The following is a 17,068-nucleotide window of genomic DNA, read 5'->3' as shown; positions in this document are numbered from 1 at the left end:
ACGAAGTTAGCAATAGCTTAGTGAGAACATTATTGAGAAGTTCAATAATACTATATTTCATTTAAAAAAAACAGTATGACAAAATGCATATGCATTCCAATAAACTTTATTAAAAACCTAGTAAGCTACACGCTTAAGCTTTGGGTGGCGACCAAATTTCCAACAAAGTTTGTCGAACGGCATCCAAATATTCATCTGTTAGTAAGTAATGTTCTGTCTTTACGCTAACAAAATGAAAAACAAACGTTAAAGAAGAAAAGTAAAAAAATCAGAGTATAATTCACAATATAAACCCTTTTATTTACACCCATCATAAACATTGAAAAACAAACACAATGTAAAACAGCTCTTCCTACATTTTTGATAAAAAAAACTTTAGCATAGTATCTGGGGCAAAAAAAGGGCAGTGGACGGCTTTATACCTTCTTCAAAGACTGTACGTTTCCTTTTGATAATGCTGATTAATGTCATAAAACACTTAATTGAATAAGCAATCTTAGCAGCGTTGTCCATAACAGTGTTTTGGATGTTTATAGGGAAACAGGGCGCTTTATGTTTTAGTTTCCTTTGGTTAGTTTTACATACTTTTATGTTCATCGTGTTCTATTTACAACGAAAAGGAACTAAAAAATTACATGACAACTGCAATTGGCTTCCTGTCATGTATATCTATAGAAAACTTACTTTTTAAGGCCATAAATACATCCTGCCAAGTCTTTAGTCATTTTTCCGTCCTCAACAGTTTTAACACAAGCATTCTCAAGTGCTGTGCTAAATCTACAAAAAAATAAGCAACTTTTATTTTGTGTCATTTAAATTAGGCATTTCATTGCAACATTAAATCCTATGGTCTCAATTCAATCAAGTCTCAAACAGTTTTATCTTGGAATAATCTTCAAAAGGCTACTAATCTATCTTTCAGTTCACTTTTTGTTCCAACTATAAAATCTAAACAAACTTCATTTTTTCTTTCCAGTTATGACCCTCCTTGTCCTTTGTGTAATTCTTGATATATAATTCATTAATGTGATGTGTAATCGCTCTGTGATGTTTCTTGTGCTGTATTTGTTGTGTTATGATGTGTGTGGCGTTTTTTTCTCTCTTTATTTGCTTTTTTTTATTTTTAATTCTTTACAACATACAAAACTTTGGTACCGAAAAATATTCTACTTGATTCCCTCCCGTCTTTTTTCTGTTTATTTAATAATTTAATGACACCAGTATCTACTTTTCATAAACAATACAATACACTTTTTTTTACCTATGGGTGACCTCTACATTCTTATTAGCTTCTGCTACAGTAATGGTCTCCTGCCATGATAATTACAGTAACTATCAAAATCTAGCACTTGTAATTTTACACATTTTCTTAGTAGCAAAAAAAATTGAATCGAAGGCATGGTCATATAAGTAAACTTTAACAGCAACAAAAAGGGTAAAGTTGATGCTTAGGTCTAACCAATCAATTTATTAAAACAAGGACTTACCCAGCAAGGTCTTTGTTACCATCCAATTTTGCTCGATGTGCCAAACCTTGTGTCCATGCATAGATACTTGCAATAGGATTGGTACTAGTTGGGTTTCCTTTTTGGTGTTCCCTGTAATGACGTGTCACAGTTCCATGTGCAGCTTCGGATTCAATGGTTTTGCCATCTGGGCAAACCAAAACACTGGTCATTAAACCCAGTGAGCCATACCCTACATTAAGTTGAATGAGTCTTTATTTTTAATTACTTATTGATGCAATATTTTATTTTTTGAAAAAGGTTTTAACGAAATAAATTTTTTAAGCTAGGTCAAATGTTTATCATCATTACCACAGTGTAAACATTACAAAAATGCTATTTCCCTCATTTATGGTAAGATAAATGGTAAAGATCAAGTGTAAACCTTGGCAGCATATAAATTCGATTTGGTTTAATAAATATGCTTGAATGACTGGGGCAAAGCCCAGAGGCAGACCGAAAAAGACTTGGCAGGAGGTTATAAGGACAGACTTGATAGAGAGGAAGTTGAGTTTAGATCTAACACAGTCTAGATCAGATTGGAAGAGGGTCATTAATATACCCCGTCCAACCCATGCTAGCATGGAAAACGGACGTTAAGCCGAGAATGATGATGATGATGATGAATGACTCCATGCAAACAAACTGATTTGTGTTGCAATATTTCCAGCCATGTGTATAATTCAGTTCCAATGAACAATTTCTAAAGCAGCTACTCCTTTTTTTAAAAAAAACAAATAAACACACCTTGTGCAACAGTGTCAGATTGAACATCACCATCGTAATTTTTACAAGCCCAAACAAATTGACCAGAAGATTTCAAACACTGAGCTACCATGTCATCAATTAAGCGGTGCTCATACCAGATATTCAAGTCATCAAATTGTTTCTTGTAGTTTCTAGAAAATTTTAATTCACAAAAGTTCAATCAACAACATTCAAAACATTTACTACAAAGTTAAAATGAGTCACCACCAGTCGATTACTTACTCTTGGTAGATTTCTTCAAAAATATCCTTGAATCGTCCATCATATTGTTTTAAAATGGTATTTTTCGTACTCATGTATAGTGGCCATTTTTTTGCAATAGCATAGTTAAAGCAACTGTTAGCAAAATCTCGAATGGACTCATCTGTGTTATACATTCCCATTATGCAGCCTCCAGTACCTAAAAACATATCTAGATGTCATATCTTGAATGAACTTATCACATTTAAAGAGGTATTGTCAAAACTAACTTTTTTTGGTGAAAGATAATAGTATTTAGCTATAAAATCATGGCGGGTGTGATATAACAGTAAAAATATGGATATTATAGTCTGAAATTAACACTTTTTTTCTGTGCTCTTGTAAACAAATTATCATTATGTAGGTACCTTTGAAATCAAATACATCAACAACAGTCTTAGCAGAGCCATCTTTTGGTGTAAAAGATAATTCAAATTTGCCTTGTCCTTTAACCACAAGATCTTGAGCTTTATACTAAAAATAAAAAAAGTAATAATAACAACACTATTGAAAAGTATGTCATTCATAATTTTACCTAAAATCAAACTAATTCATCCAAACCTGATCACCATGTGCATGACGACCAATAACAATGGGATGAGTCCATCCAGGAACTAGTCGTGGAATGTTATTGCAAAGGATTGGTTCACGGAAGACTGTACCACCAAGAATATTTCTAATGGTTCCATTAGGGCTTCTCCACATCTGCTTCAATTTGAATTCTTAGAGAGAAAGGGAATTCGTCACAAGGAATGTATGAACATACAGTAATTAAGGTATCACCCTGTTTTATGTAAAAGCATTTAATTACATTTTTAGTGTGTTTGTTGATATTTTACCAAAATCAGTACATTTGAGCTTTTTTGACCTTTAAGTATCAGGCCGAAATTAAAAGCAGGTCTGAAAACTCCCTACTCACCCTCAACACGTTCCTCATCCGGAGTGATTGTTGCACATTTAATTCCAACATTGTACTTAAGAATAGCCTCAGCAGCATCAACTGTAATTTGATCATTGGTTTCATCACGATAAGGCAAACCAAGGTCATAGTACTTGCAATCCAAGTCGAGAAACGGCATGATTAACTAAATATATTTTATTTTTAACAATTTCCTGATATTAAAATAATTTCCTATTAAGGAAATAAAAAAACTTGATTTAAAACATTTATCGTACAAACCTCTCCTTTAATTTTATGCCAGATGATTCTGGTCATCTCATCACCATCCAATTCCACAACAGGATTGACAACTTTGATCTTTTCATTGCTGGAATCTAAAATCATATATTATGATTATTTACCTGAGATAGGCTCTTCTGGTTATCTTATTAGTTCTTTAAGGCCTGTGGAAAGATCCACTCAGGCAGAAAAACAATAAAAAATATGGGTTCTGCAAATTTTGATGATGTCAGCAGTGCAAATACTTTTTGTAGAAATTTGTTAGCTCATTGCCCTTGTTGTGTTTGGAAATCTGATCAAAATAATAATAAAGGATAATGTGCTTTTGCTGAACTAATAAGGAAAAACATTGACATTGCGCTTTTTTTAAGGCCAAATAACTTGAAACTGGGGTGCTGTGTTAAAAAGCAGAATTTGTTTCAACAAATGCATGTAACGTGCATATTCGGAAATTTATCTATATATAAAAAATAAGAACAGTGCTTTTTATAGGAACTACTTACAAGAACGATTTCCAATTGAAGTAACTGGTTTTATGACAGTGGTCCTTCTAAGAAAGCTCTTAAAAGTTCTGAAACCAAAGCATGCACGCGCTGCCATTATAAGAATGTTTAAAAAGAACAATTTTTGATCGGCCACTCTGTTTATAATACGGCTCTTCTTCGTTACAATCCTCTTTATTAGTGTAAATGTTATTGGCCAACATTTTTTGCTACGGAGGAGAGTTTTTATAGGATATATCGGAAAACCACTTTCGATTAAACTATCAATTTCCCCGACGAGACCATAAGAATGACCCACAAAGGACAAGGAAAAACAGTAATTGTCACAGGTTTTGTTTTCGTTAATTTACTTTCTGTGAAAATGTTGAAAATACTTAAGATTTTCGTTGCTTACTTGTGCCGTAACATGTCATTTTAAATATTTTTAGGTTTTGGATCTTTTGGAGAGCATTCTGTTAATCCAAGTTGGCTGGCTGTAAAGGTTAGAAATTAAATGTTTTTTTGTAACAAACACCTTGACTATCATTGCTGGTGGGAGGCAAATGTGTAAGAGGAAAAGAAAAGTGTAATATAATACATAGCCAATTTGCTTATTTAGAAATTTTTTTGTCTCCAAAATAATATGGAGATTTTATCTAAGAATAGGAACAAAAACCTTTCATCCTCTAAAAAAGAAGAACTCTCGAATCAAAATTTATTTTGATGAACTTAATACACTCAATCATAGTGCCGTGTTTTTCCTGAACGCACAGAAATGGAGGTAACTTTTCCGCTTTGTTTTTTTTCATTTGTACATCCATTTCTGTGCGCACATCAGGCATTATGTAATCACTTAAATGCGTGCACAAGTAAATATCGGGACTGTGATTCCATGTAGTGTCAAACAAAACAGTTCTTTTGTCTTTCTTGGCCCCAGAAACAGAGATTATTTCTAGACCAGTTGAGGACATGTTCAAAAATATGAGGCAGCAATGTGAACATTGCTAAAATCAGAAGAAACATCTTTTTATCATCAATTTTGTAAATAGGTAAAACTAGTCATTATGAATAGTTCAAGATACTTTTATTCCGCATATTAATGCTTTCAGAGCACATTTATGATAAAAAAGTAACAATGTTACATTTGTATCATAATCTGCATTAATAGTGGAAAAAAGTGGGTAAAAGACAAAGAATCATAATACAATGGCTTTGAACATACCAATTATTCTTCATCGCACAAATCTGTAATGGCATTGCAAAGCAAAATGCTGATAATGAAGTAACAGGCAAAAATTTTAAAATATTTTAAAACATTTTATGTAATCAACATTATCCAAAACCTGAAGGTTACTATACAATATTTGAATTAAATCAGATTGATATTTGAGTAACAGAAAGCTCTTTTAGGTTCAAGACATGGAATGATAACCTTGTAACAATCATTGATTGAAATGTATATAGAAGGTGATACTGTAATGGGAAAGTTCATAAGTAGCTTATTTTTCATATTTTGGTGCAGTATAAATATAAGTAGTACAGACACATACATACACATAACAGATGGAAGAAATCAATCTGTTTTCTCAGAGAAACCATTGCATTGAATGAATGAAGAAGTCATTACAAAGAATAGAATAATTTTTATTTTTTATAAACACTTGAAAGGTAGATGTGAGCAGAAATATAGTATATCTGATAATGGAGATTTGATTTTTAAGAGAAACCATTGCATTGTATTTGAAAAGAAGCCATTGCACATAATGTGGATAGAATATCTCTATAATAATACGCCAGTTCCGTGTGTCTGTAACAGGCAAAGTGGATATGTTCCTTTTCCTTTGATCTTACCAAAATTTCCTTTGATGTTGCCGAAAAATGCATGTCTAATATGTTAAATTTTCTGACGTTACGACGCGACGAAAATAACACTACTTTAACGTCAATATCCTATATTAAATTAATGAAGCCATTACAGTGCACCTAAAACTTTAAGGCCAAATAACTTGGAAACGAGGTGGTGACGTCAATGATTTTTCACCGCGTGGGTAACTAGGGACCACCTTGGACCAATTTGGGTAATTTTCCCAAACCTGGGTCCCCGAATCCGTTTCGGAATGGACGGGTTGATGACGTCATTAAAAAACCTTTAAACCCTTATATCTCTGCAACCGTTTGTCAAAAGTACATGATCCTATACATTTTCTTGCTCAGCGTTTCAAAATCTATACGATGAAGGCATACACATTTCTGAAAAAAAACATTTTGTGTTCTGACATGTCTCTGCTGACGTCATCAAAATTTAAATGACGGTTGTTTTTCTCTGTTATCCTGCCTAAGTGGATTTTTCCACGGGCCTTTAGTCTATATAATAATACGCCAGTTCCGTGTGTCTGTAACAGGCAAAGTGGATATCGTCATTTTCCTTTGATGTTGCCGAAAAATGCATATCCAATATGTTAAATTTTCTGACGTTACGGCGCGACGTCAATAATATTACTTTAACGTCAATATCCTATATTAAATTATTGAAGCCGTTACAGTGCACTTAAAACTTTGAGGCCAAATAACTTGGAAACGAGGTGGTGACGTCAATGATTTTTCACCGCGTGGGTAACTAGGGACCACCTGGGACCAATTTGGGTAAGTTTCCCAAACCTGGGTCCTTGAATCCGTTTCGGAATGGACGGGTTGATGGCGTCATCACAAAACCTACAAACCCCAATATCTCTGCAACCGTTTGTCAAAAGTTCATGTTCCTATACATTTTCTTGATCACATTTCAAGATCTATACGATGAATGCAACGGGTGTACGAATTTGTGAAGAAATTTTTCTTTGGAACTTTTGGTAGGAACTTTGCTGACGTCAGCAAAATTTTTATACCCTATATCTCCTTAGGCTCTTTTCAAAAACATACGATACTATACATTATTTTGATCAGCGTTTTAACCTCTGCACATTACAGACAACAAATGATTAAATTTCACCAATTTTCTTTTTGTATATGCACTGTTGACGTCAGCAAAAAATCTAAAGCAACCTAATTTTCCATTGTTCTTCTGCGCCTTAGTGGATTTTTCCACGGGCCTTATTGACTAGTCTATATAATAATACGCCAGTTCTGTGTCTCTGTAATAGGCAAAGTGGATATGTTCATTTTCCTTTGATCTTACCGAAATTTTCTTTGAAGTAACCGAAAAATTCATGTCTAATATGTTAAATTTTCTGACGTTACGGTGCAACGTCAATAACACTACTTTAACGTCAATATCCTATATTAAATTAATGAAGCTGTTACAGTGCACTTAAAACTTTGAGGCCAAATAACTTGGAAACGAGGTGGTGATGTCAATGATTTTTCACCGCGTGGGTAACTAGGGACCACCTGGGACCAATTTGGGTAAGTTTCACAAACTTGGGTCTCCGAATCCGTTTCGGAATGGATGGGTTGATGACATCGTCACAAAACATACAAACCCCAATATCTCTGCAACCATTTGTCAAAAGTTTATGTTCCTATACATTTTCTTGATCAGCGTTTCAAGATCTATATGATGAATGCAACGGGTGTTACGAATTGTTTTTGAAACTTTTGGTGGGGACTTTGCTGACATCAGCAAAATTTTTAAACCCTTATATCTTCTTAGGCGTTTGTCAAAAACATACGATACTATACATTATTTTGATCAGCGTTCCAACCTCTACACATTGCAGACAACAAATGACTAAATTTCACAAAATTTTTTTTGTATATGCACTGCTGACGTCAGCAAAAAATCTAAAGCAACCTATATTTCCATTGTTCTTCTGCGCCTTTGTGGATTTTTCCACGGTCTTTATCAACTAGTTTAGTAAATAAGTTTGCTCTACTTTTGTTACAAAATTATCATTTCTGTGTCATTTAAGAACTCAGAAATGATTTTTTTTTGTTTCTGTGCCCTACTACAGGGTTTTAGGCATCCATTAGAAGAAATATGTCTTAATAAAAGCAATCTACTTTTGCTTTTAATGATGATTTTGTAACATATACAGATCTGGGAGATTTCTAATGAGGCGTGATTTCTGTTACCTTATTATCATATTTATGATTTCTTGGATAAATGTTGATAAAAAAGTAACTTTTTTTTCTTTCAAAGTGTTACAAAATTATCATTTTTTTGTTTTTGAAGCAAATAATGTTGTATTTATGATAGTAACAACCGGAACTTTCATTAGTTCGAAAACCAGTCTTTTTCCATTATTTTTCTTGACTTTATTAGGCTAGTGTCATTTTTTTAAAAGAAAAGCTTGTTACTTTATTATCATTTTTTTGTTTATTATGTTTCACTTAATTTCTCTTTGACAGATTGCCCAACTTTCACGGGAATTTCTGATTGTTGCAGTTTTATCTTCCTTGAAGAGATAGACATGACCAAATTGTTACAATAGCGACTAAGACATTTAAAATGATAATTATGTAACATACACTCTAAATGTTCATAATTGGCCAAAAAACTGCCTCATATTTTTGAACATGTCCTTGACAATAAAATTTTGGGACAATCTCTTGAAGCAGCCATAATCTCACAGATAGGATCTGTGATATGCATATAAGAAAGGAGGTGGAACTAAAAAAAACTACAAGAAATGCTAAAGATCAAATTTTTGTTAAGTTCCTCTAATTATTTGGATTTTCAAGTAAAACATACTTTACTAACATTTCAAATCAGGCGATTATGTCTGGAGCCTTCATATAAAAACCAAGGTTCCCTTACCTTCCTTTAAATTCCAAACTCTTAAATAGTTAAAACCAAATAACCCATGATCCAAGTCAAAATTCCAGTCCGAACATTGATAAGTGAACTTTAGCATGAATCAAATATAAAAATAGTCTATGTTATTTCACCACCACAAGAAATTCAGAAATAGCTGTCTTGTTTCAACATAATTTGACTAAGATTTTAGCTATGCTTTTTAGTGATAGCATGTTCAGATACAAAAATTAAAAAAATATTGCGAATTTATTGTTGTGGTGAACTGTCCAATGTGCTTTTCACATGTCCATTCCCCTTTTGTTTTAAAATATTATCTTTTTGTTAACAAGACCAGCCTGTCTTAATATATATATGTCTTGGTTTACTGGATTTTGTCAGCCAGCATTATTCACTAGCTTGTTGTAATAATTTTACTGATTGTTTAATGCATTTACATTGTCGTGTGTTTTGTCTTAAAATAACAACTATAGAATAACTCTATCATACAGACCTTATTTTACAGACATGATTGTTTTCAACCTCGTCCCATTTTTTCTACAATCATTGACCTGAACAATTGACTTAACTGTATTGACTTAATGTAACAACAGGACTTGGTAGTCTTAGCAAACTTTTATCTTTCATAAGCTCAAAATATTCTTATTTTACAAACATGCTTATTCGACCAAACAACAACAGAAAATGTTGAAAAAATGATTTTGTTTTCAGTGACGTAACCACTGGGGGACAAAAGTGTCAGCACCCTTAAAATTTCTAGTGTTTTTATCATTTTTTATATTATTGTATTCGTTTAATGTAAATATGTAACTCTTTCTATCTGATGGAAATTTTTATCTAAATTTTGATGCCAGTTAAACAATGCAGCTTTTCTAAATTACAAAAATTTCGAAACATTCATCGTGATTTTAAACATTAAAACATGAGATCGTTGACGTCTGGAAGGGCATTTTTCGCCAATCTAGAGATGTAAATTTTAAAATTTCCCTCTCGCCGCCCACCATGGAGGCGCTGAGAGTAGCCACTATATAAAGCGAAATTCATATATCTAATTTTTCTATATAGGCCCCCAATGTTAAAATTTTGGTTACAGCACCTATTTAACAATCATTTTCTGAACAGAAAGTTACTCACTTTTCAAAAAAACAGAACCCTCAGATTTGATTTTGTGTGTTGATTTTAATTGGACTTTGTTTTAATATATATCTACAGGCCCTATCAAATATTTGGGATGGACCTTCACAGCTAATCACAAAAGAAATCCCAGTTGCATACAAATATGTTAAGGAACAAATTCCCATCATGTTGGATAAATTTCAACCACGAGTAAGTATGGTAAAAAGGGATATTTAATAATTATGTAATGCCTGAGGGGTACGGGGGGAGGGGGAGAGGGGTTGGTATGGTCACTGGTACAAAAATTTAGGAGGAAGGAGGGTGATTTGTGGTAGAGCTCTTTGTTATGTAACAGGGAATGTCTTTTGTTTTTGTGTATGATCTACATCTTGAATTTGTTTCTCACCTCTGGTGGGGTTACTAGATATTTTATGAAGCGTTACAAAGGTTGGGGGAGAAAGGGTTAATTTTGGTGTTTCGTAATTATTGAATGGCCTTAACGACAACACTCTAAGGTTGTAGTTGTATAAGTAAAAAATAGATATTTTGGAAAATGGTTTAGTGTATACAGTTTTATGTTTGCTTTTTTTTGTGATAAAAAAAGTAAAAAAATAAATAATAATTGACAGAAGTAATTCCTTGTTTAATTTTTTATTTCAGCTTGTCATTCATGTCGGTGTGTCATCTCTAGTCCCTGGTCAGATTCAGTTAGAGACGTGTGCGCACTCCAATGGTTACATAAGACCTGATGTAAACGGATGTTGTGGTCCATTAGCTACGTCAGATACACGTAAGATACTACTGGTTTTTGTAACCCCAGACTATTCACAACAAGGTTTTCCTGTTTACGATTTTTTTTCTTTTTTGAAAATGTTTTTCTTTACTAATTGTAAACTTTTACAATCAGTAGATTGCATGATTATCATTTATATATTTATATAAATATATATATTTATATAAATTTTCTAATGATAATGATATCAAAGGTGTTATCCAGATAAGAAGATTGAGTTGGTTTGAGTTGGTTTGGACACAAATGATGGAGGATAATTGGATAAGAAAGTGTAGAGCAGCACAATGAAAAAAGTTTTTTTTTGTAGAATGTCTAGTAACCTCTCTTGATGTCAACACAATTGTTAAAGAATGTGCTTGTGTCACTATGCCATGTATAGTCAAATCCGTTGACGCTGGAAGGTATGGGTTTGAAATAACACTTCATTGTCTCAAAACGTTTGAGATGTCAATTATTTTGAGAACCTCTTAAAAAAATAAAAAGGACACTATTGTCAGCGCTGTTTTACTTTTTTTACCAAAGGTGTGATTCATGTTAAAACCCTATATATATGTAGTCAATGCAGGGCCAGATCAACCTTATCAATTTTAGTAGGAATTTGTAAGCAAGTTTACCTCCATCCTTGTAAACAATCAGTTGGATTGCTTCTTTTGCCCCTGTCTAAGTGAAATTTTGAAAATCACTCAAAAAACTGCTTGTACAACTAGATTGAGTTCGAATAGAGGATGCAAAAAACGGTATGTGTCCAATTTAGTTGATGCCTTGAGATAGTAATATAAAAAAGCATTTTTGAACAGCTTTCTTTCCTCTCTCAAATCATGGCATTCACGCAGCAATGCTTGCCACACAAAAAAGTTTAGTTTAACGCAATCCCAACTGTGGATCTATAATTAGTTCAAGGTACCTTTAAGGCATGTTTCCAAATCTCTGAAATTGGTAACGTTGTTTCTCTCTAGAGCTAAGACTACTAAACTTTGTCAGTCATCTTTAGACTCCGTTTCCATTAGGACGATTTTAACCGGAACGTAGCGTTGCATTTTGAAAACTAAATCGGATAGGGGGTTTGTTTCCATTAAAAACGCACCACATCGGCATGAAACACGTATCGGATAGATATCTCTCCGCTCCACTTTTGAAAGTGATCCATCGGATAGCTTTCGTTACGCGAATGGAAACACTTCAAGCGCTCTTCGGCATAATTTTTATAAGATATCTTCTCCACATTTTTTTGATGTTTTAATATTTTTATTAATTTATTTCAATTTTCGATTAAACAGAATGTAAGATGGAGTCCCGTAAACAAAGTTATTCTGTATAATTTACGCTAAATCGTCATAATGGAAACTTTTTGTTTTTATGGGGTCCTTTAAAATTCAGATGTCATCTAAGCTGTAAATTATTTTTTTTAGATATCTTTGTGAATACATATTCTATACTTCTCTACAAACGAATTCGGCTCCAGTTCTTTTTGTTCACGTGCCGGTACTCGAAGAAAACACGGTCACTGTGGAAACACTAGCCGCTGCCCTCAAAACAATAATTCAAAGCTGTTTACGTCAAATAAATTCTTAAAAACCTTAAATCTTATTTATAACAATGGTTTGTGATTTTGAAGTGCTGAAAATTAATGGCGGCGTACATGTAGAGTTGTAAAATGGTGGACGAAGCTTGCGTGGAGATTGACGTGTGTTTATTTTTCTTGATAGACGATGGGAAACTTTCAAGTTTTGTTTTTCTGTACTGTAGCCAGCCGCTATTAAAAGTTAACTCAAGTTTGCTAGTTTTTGTTATACTAACTCCTTCGCGCACATTGATAAAATTTTCAGTTGTTCAGAGATATAGATTTTTTTAGTTTTTATTATGGTCACGCCAGGTTTTTTATCGTGTACATTTGGAAGTATTATCATTAGCCATGTTACTGGCTTACAATGCTATGTATGCTGAATGTGGTTAATGTGTTTATATATTACAAAAACTTAGAATCCCGTCTTGCTGTTGGTAGAAGTAGCTAAAAATGTCTAATTTAGATTAATACGTAGTCTTTGACTCGGTTCCGGTAGGGTTCTTACCATCTACAATGGGTTCTTTTACGATATTTTGGTACCAACCAAGAAGATGCTTGCGTTTTACCCACTAGTGTTCTAGCTCGCAATGGCTTTTCCACCGTCGGAGTCTATCGCCAACTTTGCGTATAGAAGACACTGAGATTTGACTAGCAACTAACCAGGCTGTGAGTTAGAAAAACGACGGCTTAACCTGAGTAATCTAACAAGCAAACTACAAAACAGTTCATCAAATACACAGTCTTTCTAATAAATAACAACATAAAAGTGCAAAAATAGTGTTAAGCTGAATTGTTGTTAAATATAAATATTGTGGAAAAACCTCGAAGTTAGACAAGAAGCCCTTCAAAACGTTGAATGTCAATCTCCGGAGAAAAACTTTAAAAAATATTTTAAAATGATATTTTTCACTGTTTTTATTGAATAAGTTACCATATTTTTATTTCACCACCCTTTTTTATCCGCCCCTGTTACTTAAAAAATAATTTTATAAAGTGCCCTATGTAAAAGCGCCCGGGTGTTTATTAGAGAAAATACGAGATATAATAAAAAAAAGAAAAACGTTTCTTGATCTCGAGTAAAAATTATACAAGGCAGACACCAAAAAGTTGATTATTCGCGACTATTTGAATTAAGATTTCAATAGTAAATGCAGATTGCAAATTAACTTAGAGGTACCTTTAAAGGTAAATACTGCTGTACAGATTTTCACCGCGCATTAAACTTTTTTTGAAATTCACTTTTAAGATGTGTTCCAGACGGCTAGTCAAAACAATAAAGAAAAAGAAGAAAAAAATATCTATAGAAAAAATAAGAACACAAACACATGCAACTTTTAAAATGAAAAAGACCAGACAATTTATCAAAAATTCAGGGAGTGATAGTGTTTATGTGGTCGCGTGCTTTCTTTCTTTTTCCAGGTCGATTTTTCCTTAGCAACCTACTAAGCAACTTTAGTCCTGAATTTCTAAAACTCCATATCAACCCCAGCCCTGAATCAAAAAGTGGGGTTGCTTATAAAAAAAATGAAATAATATATAATGTAAGACTTCATACGCAAATTAAAATCTAGAAGTGATGGATTCAACACTTTGGTGTTTGAAAGCAAAAAGACAGTACACATTATTTCATCACATCTTTTTAATGACTATGTACAAATAAAGCGGACAGGAGACGTGAACCGTCCACCATACTAGATAAATAAATTTCAATGTTGAGTTGATGCTAATAATACGGTCGCCGAGGATTATTCTAAACAAAAAACACACATAAAACATAATTTTCAGTGAAAACGGTTCAATTATGCACACTAAAAAACTAAAATTAAACAACAAGCAAAAAAAATGCACAGGGTCAATTCTTTATGTTCAGACAAATTTAGGCGTATTTAATCGACTTAATATAAGAAAAAAGTCACACTACAAGATAGTTGGGGGAGGATCATGCGGGAGACTTACCAGCGGATTTGGGCGGAATTTATAAGACAGCATCATTCGCTTTCTGTATAATTCGAACTCGTTGTCTTCCTTTTTCACCTCTGATACTTTTTCTGCCCCAACACCGGCCTGATGAAACGAAGTTTTCCCTCTGAAAGCAAATAAAAGATGTGAGTAACGATGTCAACATTTTAAAACATAAACGACGACGATGTGTACCAAACTATTAATGGCCGATTCTCGAATTAATTGAAAAACATTTTTATTTATTTTCCGCAAACAAAACATAAACCCGACAACTACATAGTAAAGACAACTAGTAAAGAGCGAATACTGACTTATTGACAGGCTGTGTGATTCCTTCTCCCTTGGACCCCAAACCAGATCCTTCCTCCCAACCAGCTTTTTTCAGCATTTTATAACCAATATTGTCGTCTTGAATACGGTATTTAGAATAATCGGAGAAGTCTGCTTCGCGGCCTTCTTTCACTGCTTTCACTTGTTCCATGAACTTCTCCAACTCTTCAGGCGGCAAGAAATCTGCGAGGTGATGTTTTCCTTTGGCGTTAGACGTAAGATCCATTGCCCATTCTAAAGAAATGGTATAGGTAGAAAAATTTGTATTGTAAATAGTCTTAATTCTTTCTAGTGTAAAAATAATTGGTTGATCGATTTCCCTATTTAAAAAGTTCTCTCGCAGAAAGAGTTTAACCTTGTGTTTTTTGCATTTCGGCAATTCTTTTTTTGTGCTCCCATGTTCCACCTTCCACATCTTCGTCGGAGTCATATTCATATTTTGGCTTGTCTGTCTTTTTCTTCTTCTTTTTACTTGATGCTTGAGCATCTGCCATCTGCTGTTCAATAACTTTTCTGTAAATGTTTTGCATCTACCAAAAAAACTAACAAGATAACAATCTGCTGACATTTTCACGCCTTAGTATTTAATTTTACAATTATAATATTCCAACGTACTTCAACTTCAAAAATTATGTTTAGAAATTATTCCACTGGAGTTTTAAATGCGTATAAAAATAATCCAACTCGTGCAAGACAACAGCTTGCTGTGAAAATATAGCATGCAGCATAAATTGCAGTTGGGTTGACACCATTAACTTTTGACCTAGCTCAACTTACCATTCGTTGTTCTTCAATATCTTTCTGTCGTTTCTTTTCTTCTTCACTAGCAACAGCTGCACCTCCACTAAGCAATGCAGCCGCTTTGGCACGTACCAATGCTTTTGCTTTTTCAAATTCTGAGGCAAAATCACCTGGTGCCGATAAAGCTTCAGCTAAAGGTTTTTGTTCAAAAGATGAAGAAGCAGCAGAAGTTGAATCTTCATCCCATCGTCTTTTCTTGCCAGCATTAGATTTGTGTCTTCTAATCTCTTCCTGGTAAAATTTGGCAACACGATCGGATGTATCAAATAAAAATCTAAACCATAAATCCTTTATAAAGTAAACATACTTTAAAGAAAGAAACTTCTGCCATTTAGTAATATTGACATGCAGAAATGCTTATTTCCTTAAAATCTTGAATAGCTATTCGTGAAAGTTAATTATCACGATTTTTAAATCTCTTTATGGGATAAAAAGAAAACTTGTTTTTTTGCACTTCGCCCCCAAAAATTGTTTAGCTACTTCGGAAAAAAACGTCCCACAAAAGTTGTTGAGCAATTGTTTACCTGGGTAAATTCATTAGGCAAATTGTTTATTTTCAAATCATTTATTTCATTGATACTATTATTTATTATCACTTATTCAACCCAAATTGTTTAGCAATTGTTTAAAAATTTGGTCATTACTGGGTCGATTTTTTAAATTTGGCATTGTTTATTAAAAAACTAAATTGTTAAAATCTCTTTAAATTGATCAAAATTAAATTTTTTTAATTTTTTTTTTGGTAATTTTTATGGTAATTTTCAACGCTATTTTCTAACCTCCTGTCTTTATTGCAAAAATTCATTCCTCTAAAAGTATTTCTCGCACAAAAATTTAAAAGGGGTCATTTGTAAAATCTTTCTTGATTTTGTGAATAATTTTACTAGCAAAAGTTTCTTCCTTTAAAGTAGTGAGCATTTCATTTTGGAGCATTATCAAACACTAACCAAGAAAATAAAATGAAGAAAGTATTACGAATAATGATGTATACCTGTATCGAGTATCGTTTTTGTTACTCAAACGTGCTTCTGCTTCTGCTTGGAAGCCTTCATGAGCAACCCTCTCTGCCAGTTTTCTTGCTATGTCATAATCGCTATCTGCATTTTCACTCACTAAATAAGAACTTTAACGGTGCTTTCACAGATGTACAAATGAAATGCACGGTTGTATAAAACACTTTTCTAAAAATATCTCCAAGTTTGGGAATCATACCTTCCTCGTTATCTGTAGAGAATATCGAGGCTGGTTTCTTTAATTTAGGGTTTGGTTTTGTTGGTTTTGACGGCTTGATTGCAATTTTAGTTTTTGCCTCAGGTGATGACGATGTTGCCTGCATTTCTTGCTGCATTGCTTTGAATCTCTCCAAGAAGCTGCCATCATTTGCAAAAGGCAACTTGTGGGTAGTGTTTACTTTTGAATCAGGGACTGCTTTTTCTTTTACACTGGCCAAAAATTCTTCCTTTTGCTTTTTAAGAAATTCAACATGAGATTGTTGTTCCTTTTGAAATTTAGACATTTTACTCTCTTCGTATAACTAAATGAATAATAAAAGGAAAATGTACATTATGTTCAGA

At 33.3% G+C, this 17,068-nt stretch overlaps 3 protein-coding genes across 5 annotated transcripts; 1 reads left to right on the top strand and 2 right to left on the bottom strand.

Annotated features, from left to right (window-relative positions):
• Positions 1-29: 29 nt before the first annotated feature.
• LOC130646929 (isocitrate dehydrogenase [NADP], mitochondrial-like) lies at positions 30-4,353 on the bottom strand. 2 transcript variants are annotated; one of them, XM_057452605.1, is made up of 10 exons: positions 4,197-4,353; positions 3,694-3,788; positions 3,433-3,598; positions 3,075-3,235; positions 2,882-2,987; positions 2,496-2,673; positions 2,253-2,404; positions 1,488-1,698; positions 685-777; positions 30-224 (listed from the first exon to the last, which is right to left on the bottom strand). In XM_057452605.1, the coding sequence occupies exons 1-10, from the start codon at positions 4,291-4,293 to the stop codon at positions 134-136; spliced, it is 1,350 nt and encodes a 449-aa protein (XP_057308588.1). In that variant the 5' UTR covers positions 4,294-4,353; the 3' UTR covers positions 30-133. The 2 variants fall into 2 exon arrangements, with proteins under 2 accessions (XP_057308588.1, XP_057308598.1); XM_057452615.1 differs by lacking the exon at positions 685-777.
• A 36-nt stretch (positions 4,354-4,389) lies between these two features.
• On the top strand, positions 4,390-12,869 carry LOC130646971 (pyroglutamyl-peptidase 1-like). 2 transcript variants are annotated; one of them, XM_057452660.1, is made up of 6 exons: positions 4,396-4,525; positions 4,625-4,677; positions 10,141-10,254; positions 10,705-10,834; positions 11,145-11,238; positions 12,247-12,869. In XM_057452660.1, the coding sequence occupies exons 1-6, from the start codon at positions 4,486-4,488 to the stop codon at positions 12,407-12,409; spliced, it is 594 nt and encodes a 197-aa protein (XP_057308643.1). In that variant the 5' UTR covers positions 4,396-4,485; the 3' UTR covers positions 12,410-12,869. The 2 variants fall into 2 exon arrangements, with proteins under 2 accessions (XP_057308651.1, XP_057308643.1); XM_057452668.1 differs by lacking the exon at positions 11,145-11,238 and having other exon boundaries at positions 4,390-4,525.
• Positions 12,870-14,020: 1,151 nt separating this feature from the next.
• On the bottom strand, positions 14,021-17,068 carry LOC130646945 (SURP and G-patch domain-containing protein 1-like). Its single transcript, XM_057452627.1, has 7 exons — positions 16,707-17,068; positions 16,486-16,606; positions 15,471-15,768; positions 15,049-15,223; positions 14,675-14,927; positions 14,358-14,487; positions 14,021-14,151 (listed from the first exon to the last, which is right to left on the bottom strand). The coding sequence occupies exons 1-7, from the start codon at positions 17,008-17,010 to the stop codon at positions 14,125-14,127; spliced, it is 1,308 nt and encodes a 435-aa protein (XP_057308610.1). The 5' UTR covers positions 17,011-17,068; the 3' UTR covers positions 14,021-14,124.

This window comes from Hydractinia symbiolongicarpus, chromosome 1 (genome assembly GCF_029227915.1).
Source record: "Hydractinia symbiolongicarpus strain clone_291-10 chromosome 1, HSymV2.1, whole genome shotgun sequence".
Taxonomy (NCBI): Eukaryota; Metazoa; Cnidaria; class Hydrozoa; order Anthoathecata; family Hydractiniidae; genus Hydractinia; species Hydractinia symbiolongicarpus.
Note: the sequence above shows the minus strand (reverse complement) of the source record. Positions and strands in the feature narration are given on the sequence as shown.

What these genes read in the sequence shown, in the direction of transcription:
- LOC130646929 (XM_057452605.1), bottom strand. Translation starts at nt 4,293, where the DNA reads ATGGCAGCGCGTGCATGCTTTGGTTTCAGAACTTTTAAGAGCTTTCTT. An exon ending in GGATGAGGAACGTGTTGAGG is followed by an intron (nt 3,236 to 3,432) that starts GTGAGTAGGGAG and finishes TTTCTCTCTAAG; the next exon opens with AATTCAAATTGAAGCAGATG. An exon ending in TGATGTATTTGATTTCAAAG is followed by an intron (nt 2,674 to 2,881) that starts GTACCTACATAA and finishes ATATGTTTTTAG; the next exon opens with GTACTGGAGGCTGCATAATG.
- LOC130646971 (XM_057452660.1), top strand. Translation starts at nt 4,486, where the DNA reads ATGACCCACAAAGGACAAGGAAAAACAGTAATTGTCACAG. An exon ending in ATTAGCTACGTCAGATACAC is followed by an intron (nt 10,835 to 11,144) that starts GTAAGATACTAC and finishes TTTTTTTTGTAG; the next exon opens with AATGTCTAGTAACCTCTCTT. An exon ending in AAATCCGTTGACGCTGGAAG is followed by an intron (nt 11,239 to 12,246) that starts GTATGGGTTTGA and finishes TATTTTTTTTAG; the next exon opens with ATATCTTTGTGAATACATAT.
- LOC130646945 (XM_057452627.1), bottom strand. Translation starts at nt 17,010, where the DNA reads ATGTCTAAATTTCAAAAGGAACAACAATCTCATGTTGAATTTCTTAAA. An exon ending in AAAAACGATACTCGATACAG is followed by an intron (nt 15,769 to 16,485) that starts GTATACATCATT and finishes TTTATGGTTTAG; the next exon opens with ATTTTTATTTGATACATCCG. An exon ending in AATTCCGCCCAAATCCGCTG is followed by an intron (nt 14,152 to 14,357) that starts GTAAGTCTCCCG and finishes TTTTTTGTTTAG; the next exon opens with AATAATCCTCGGCGACCGTA.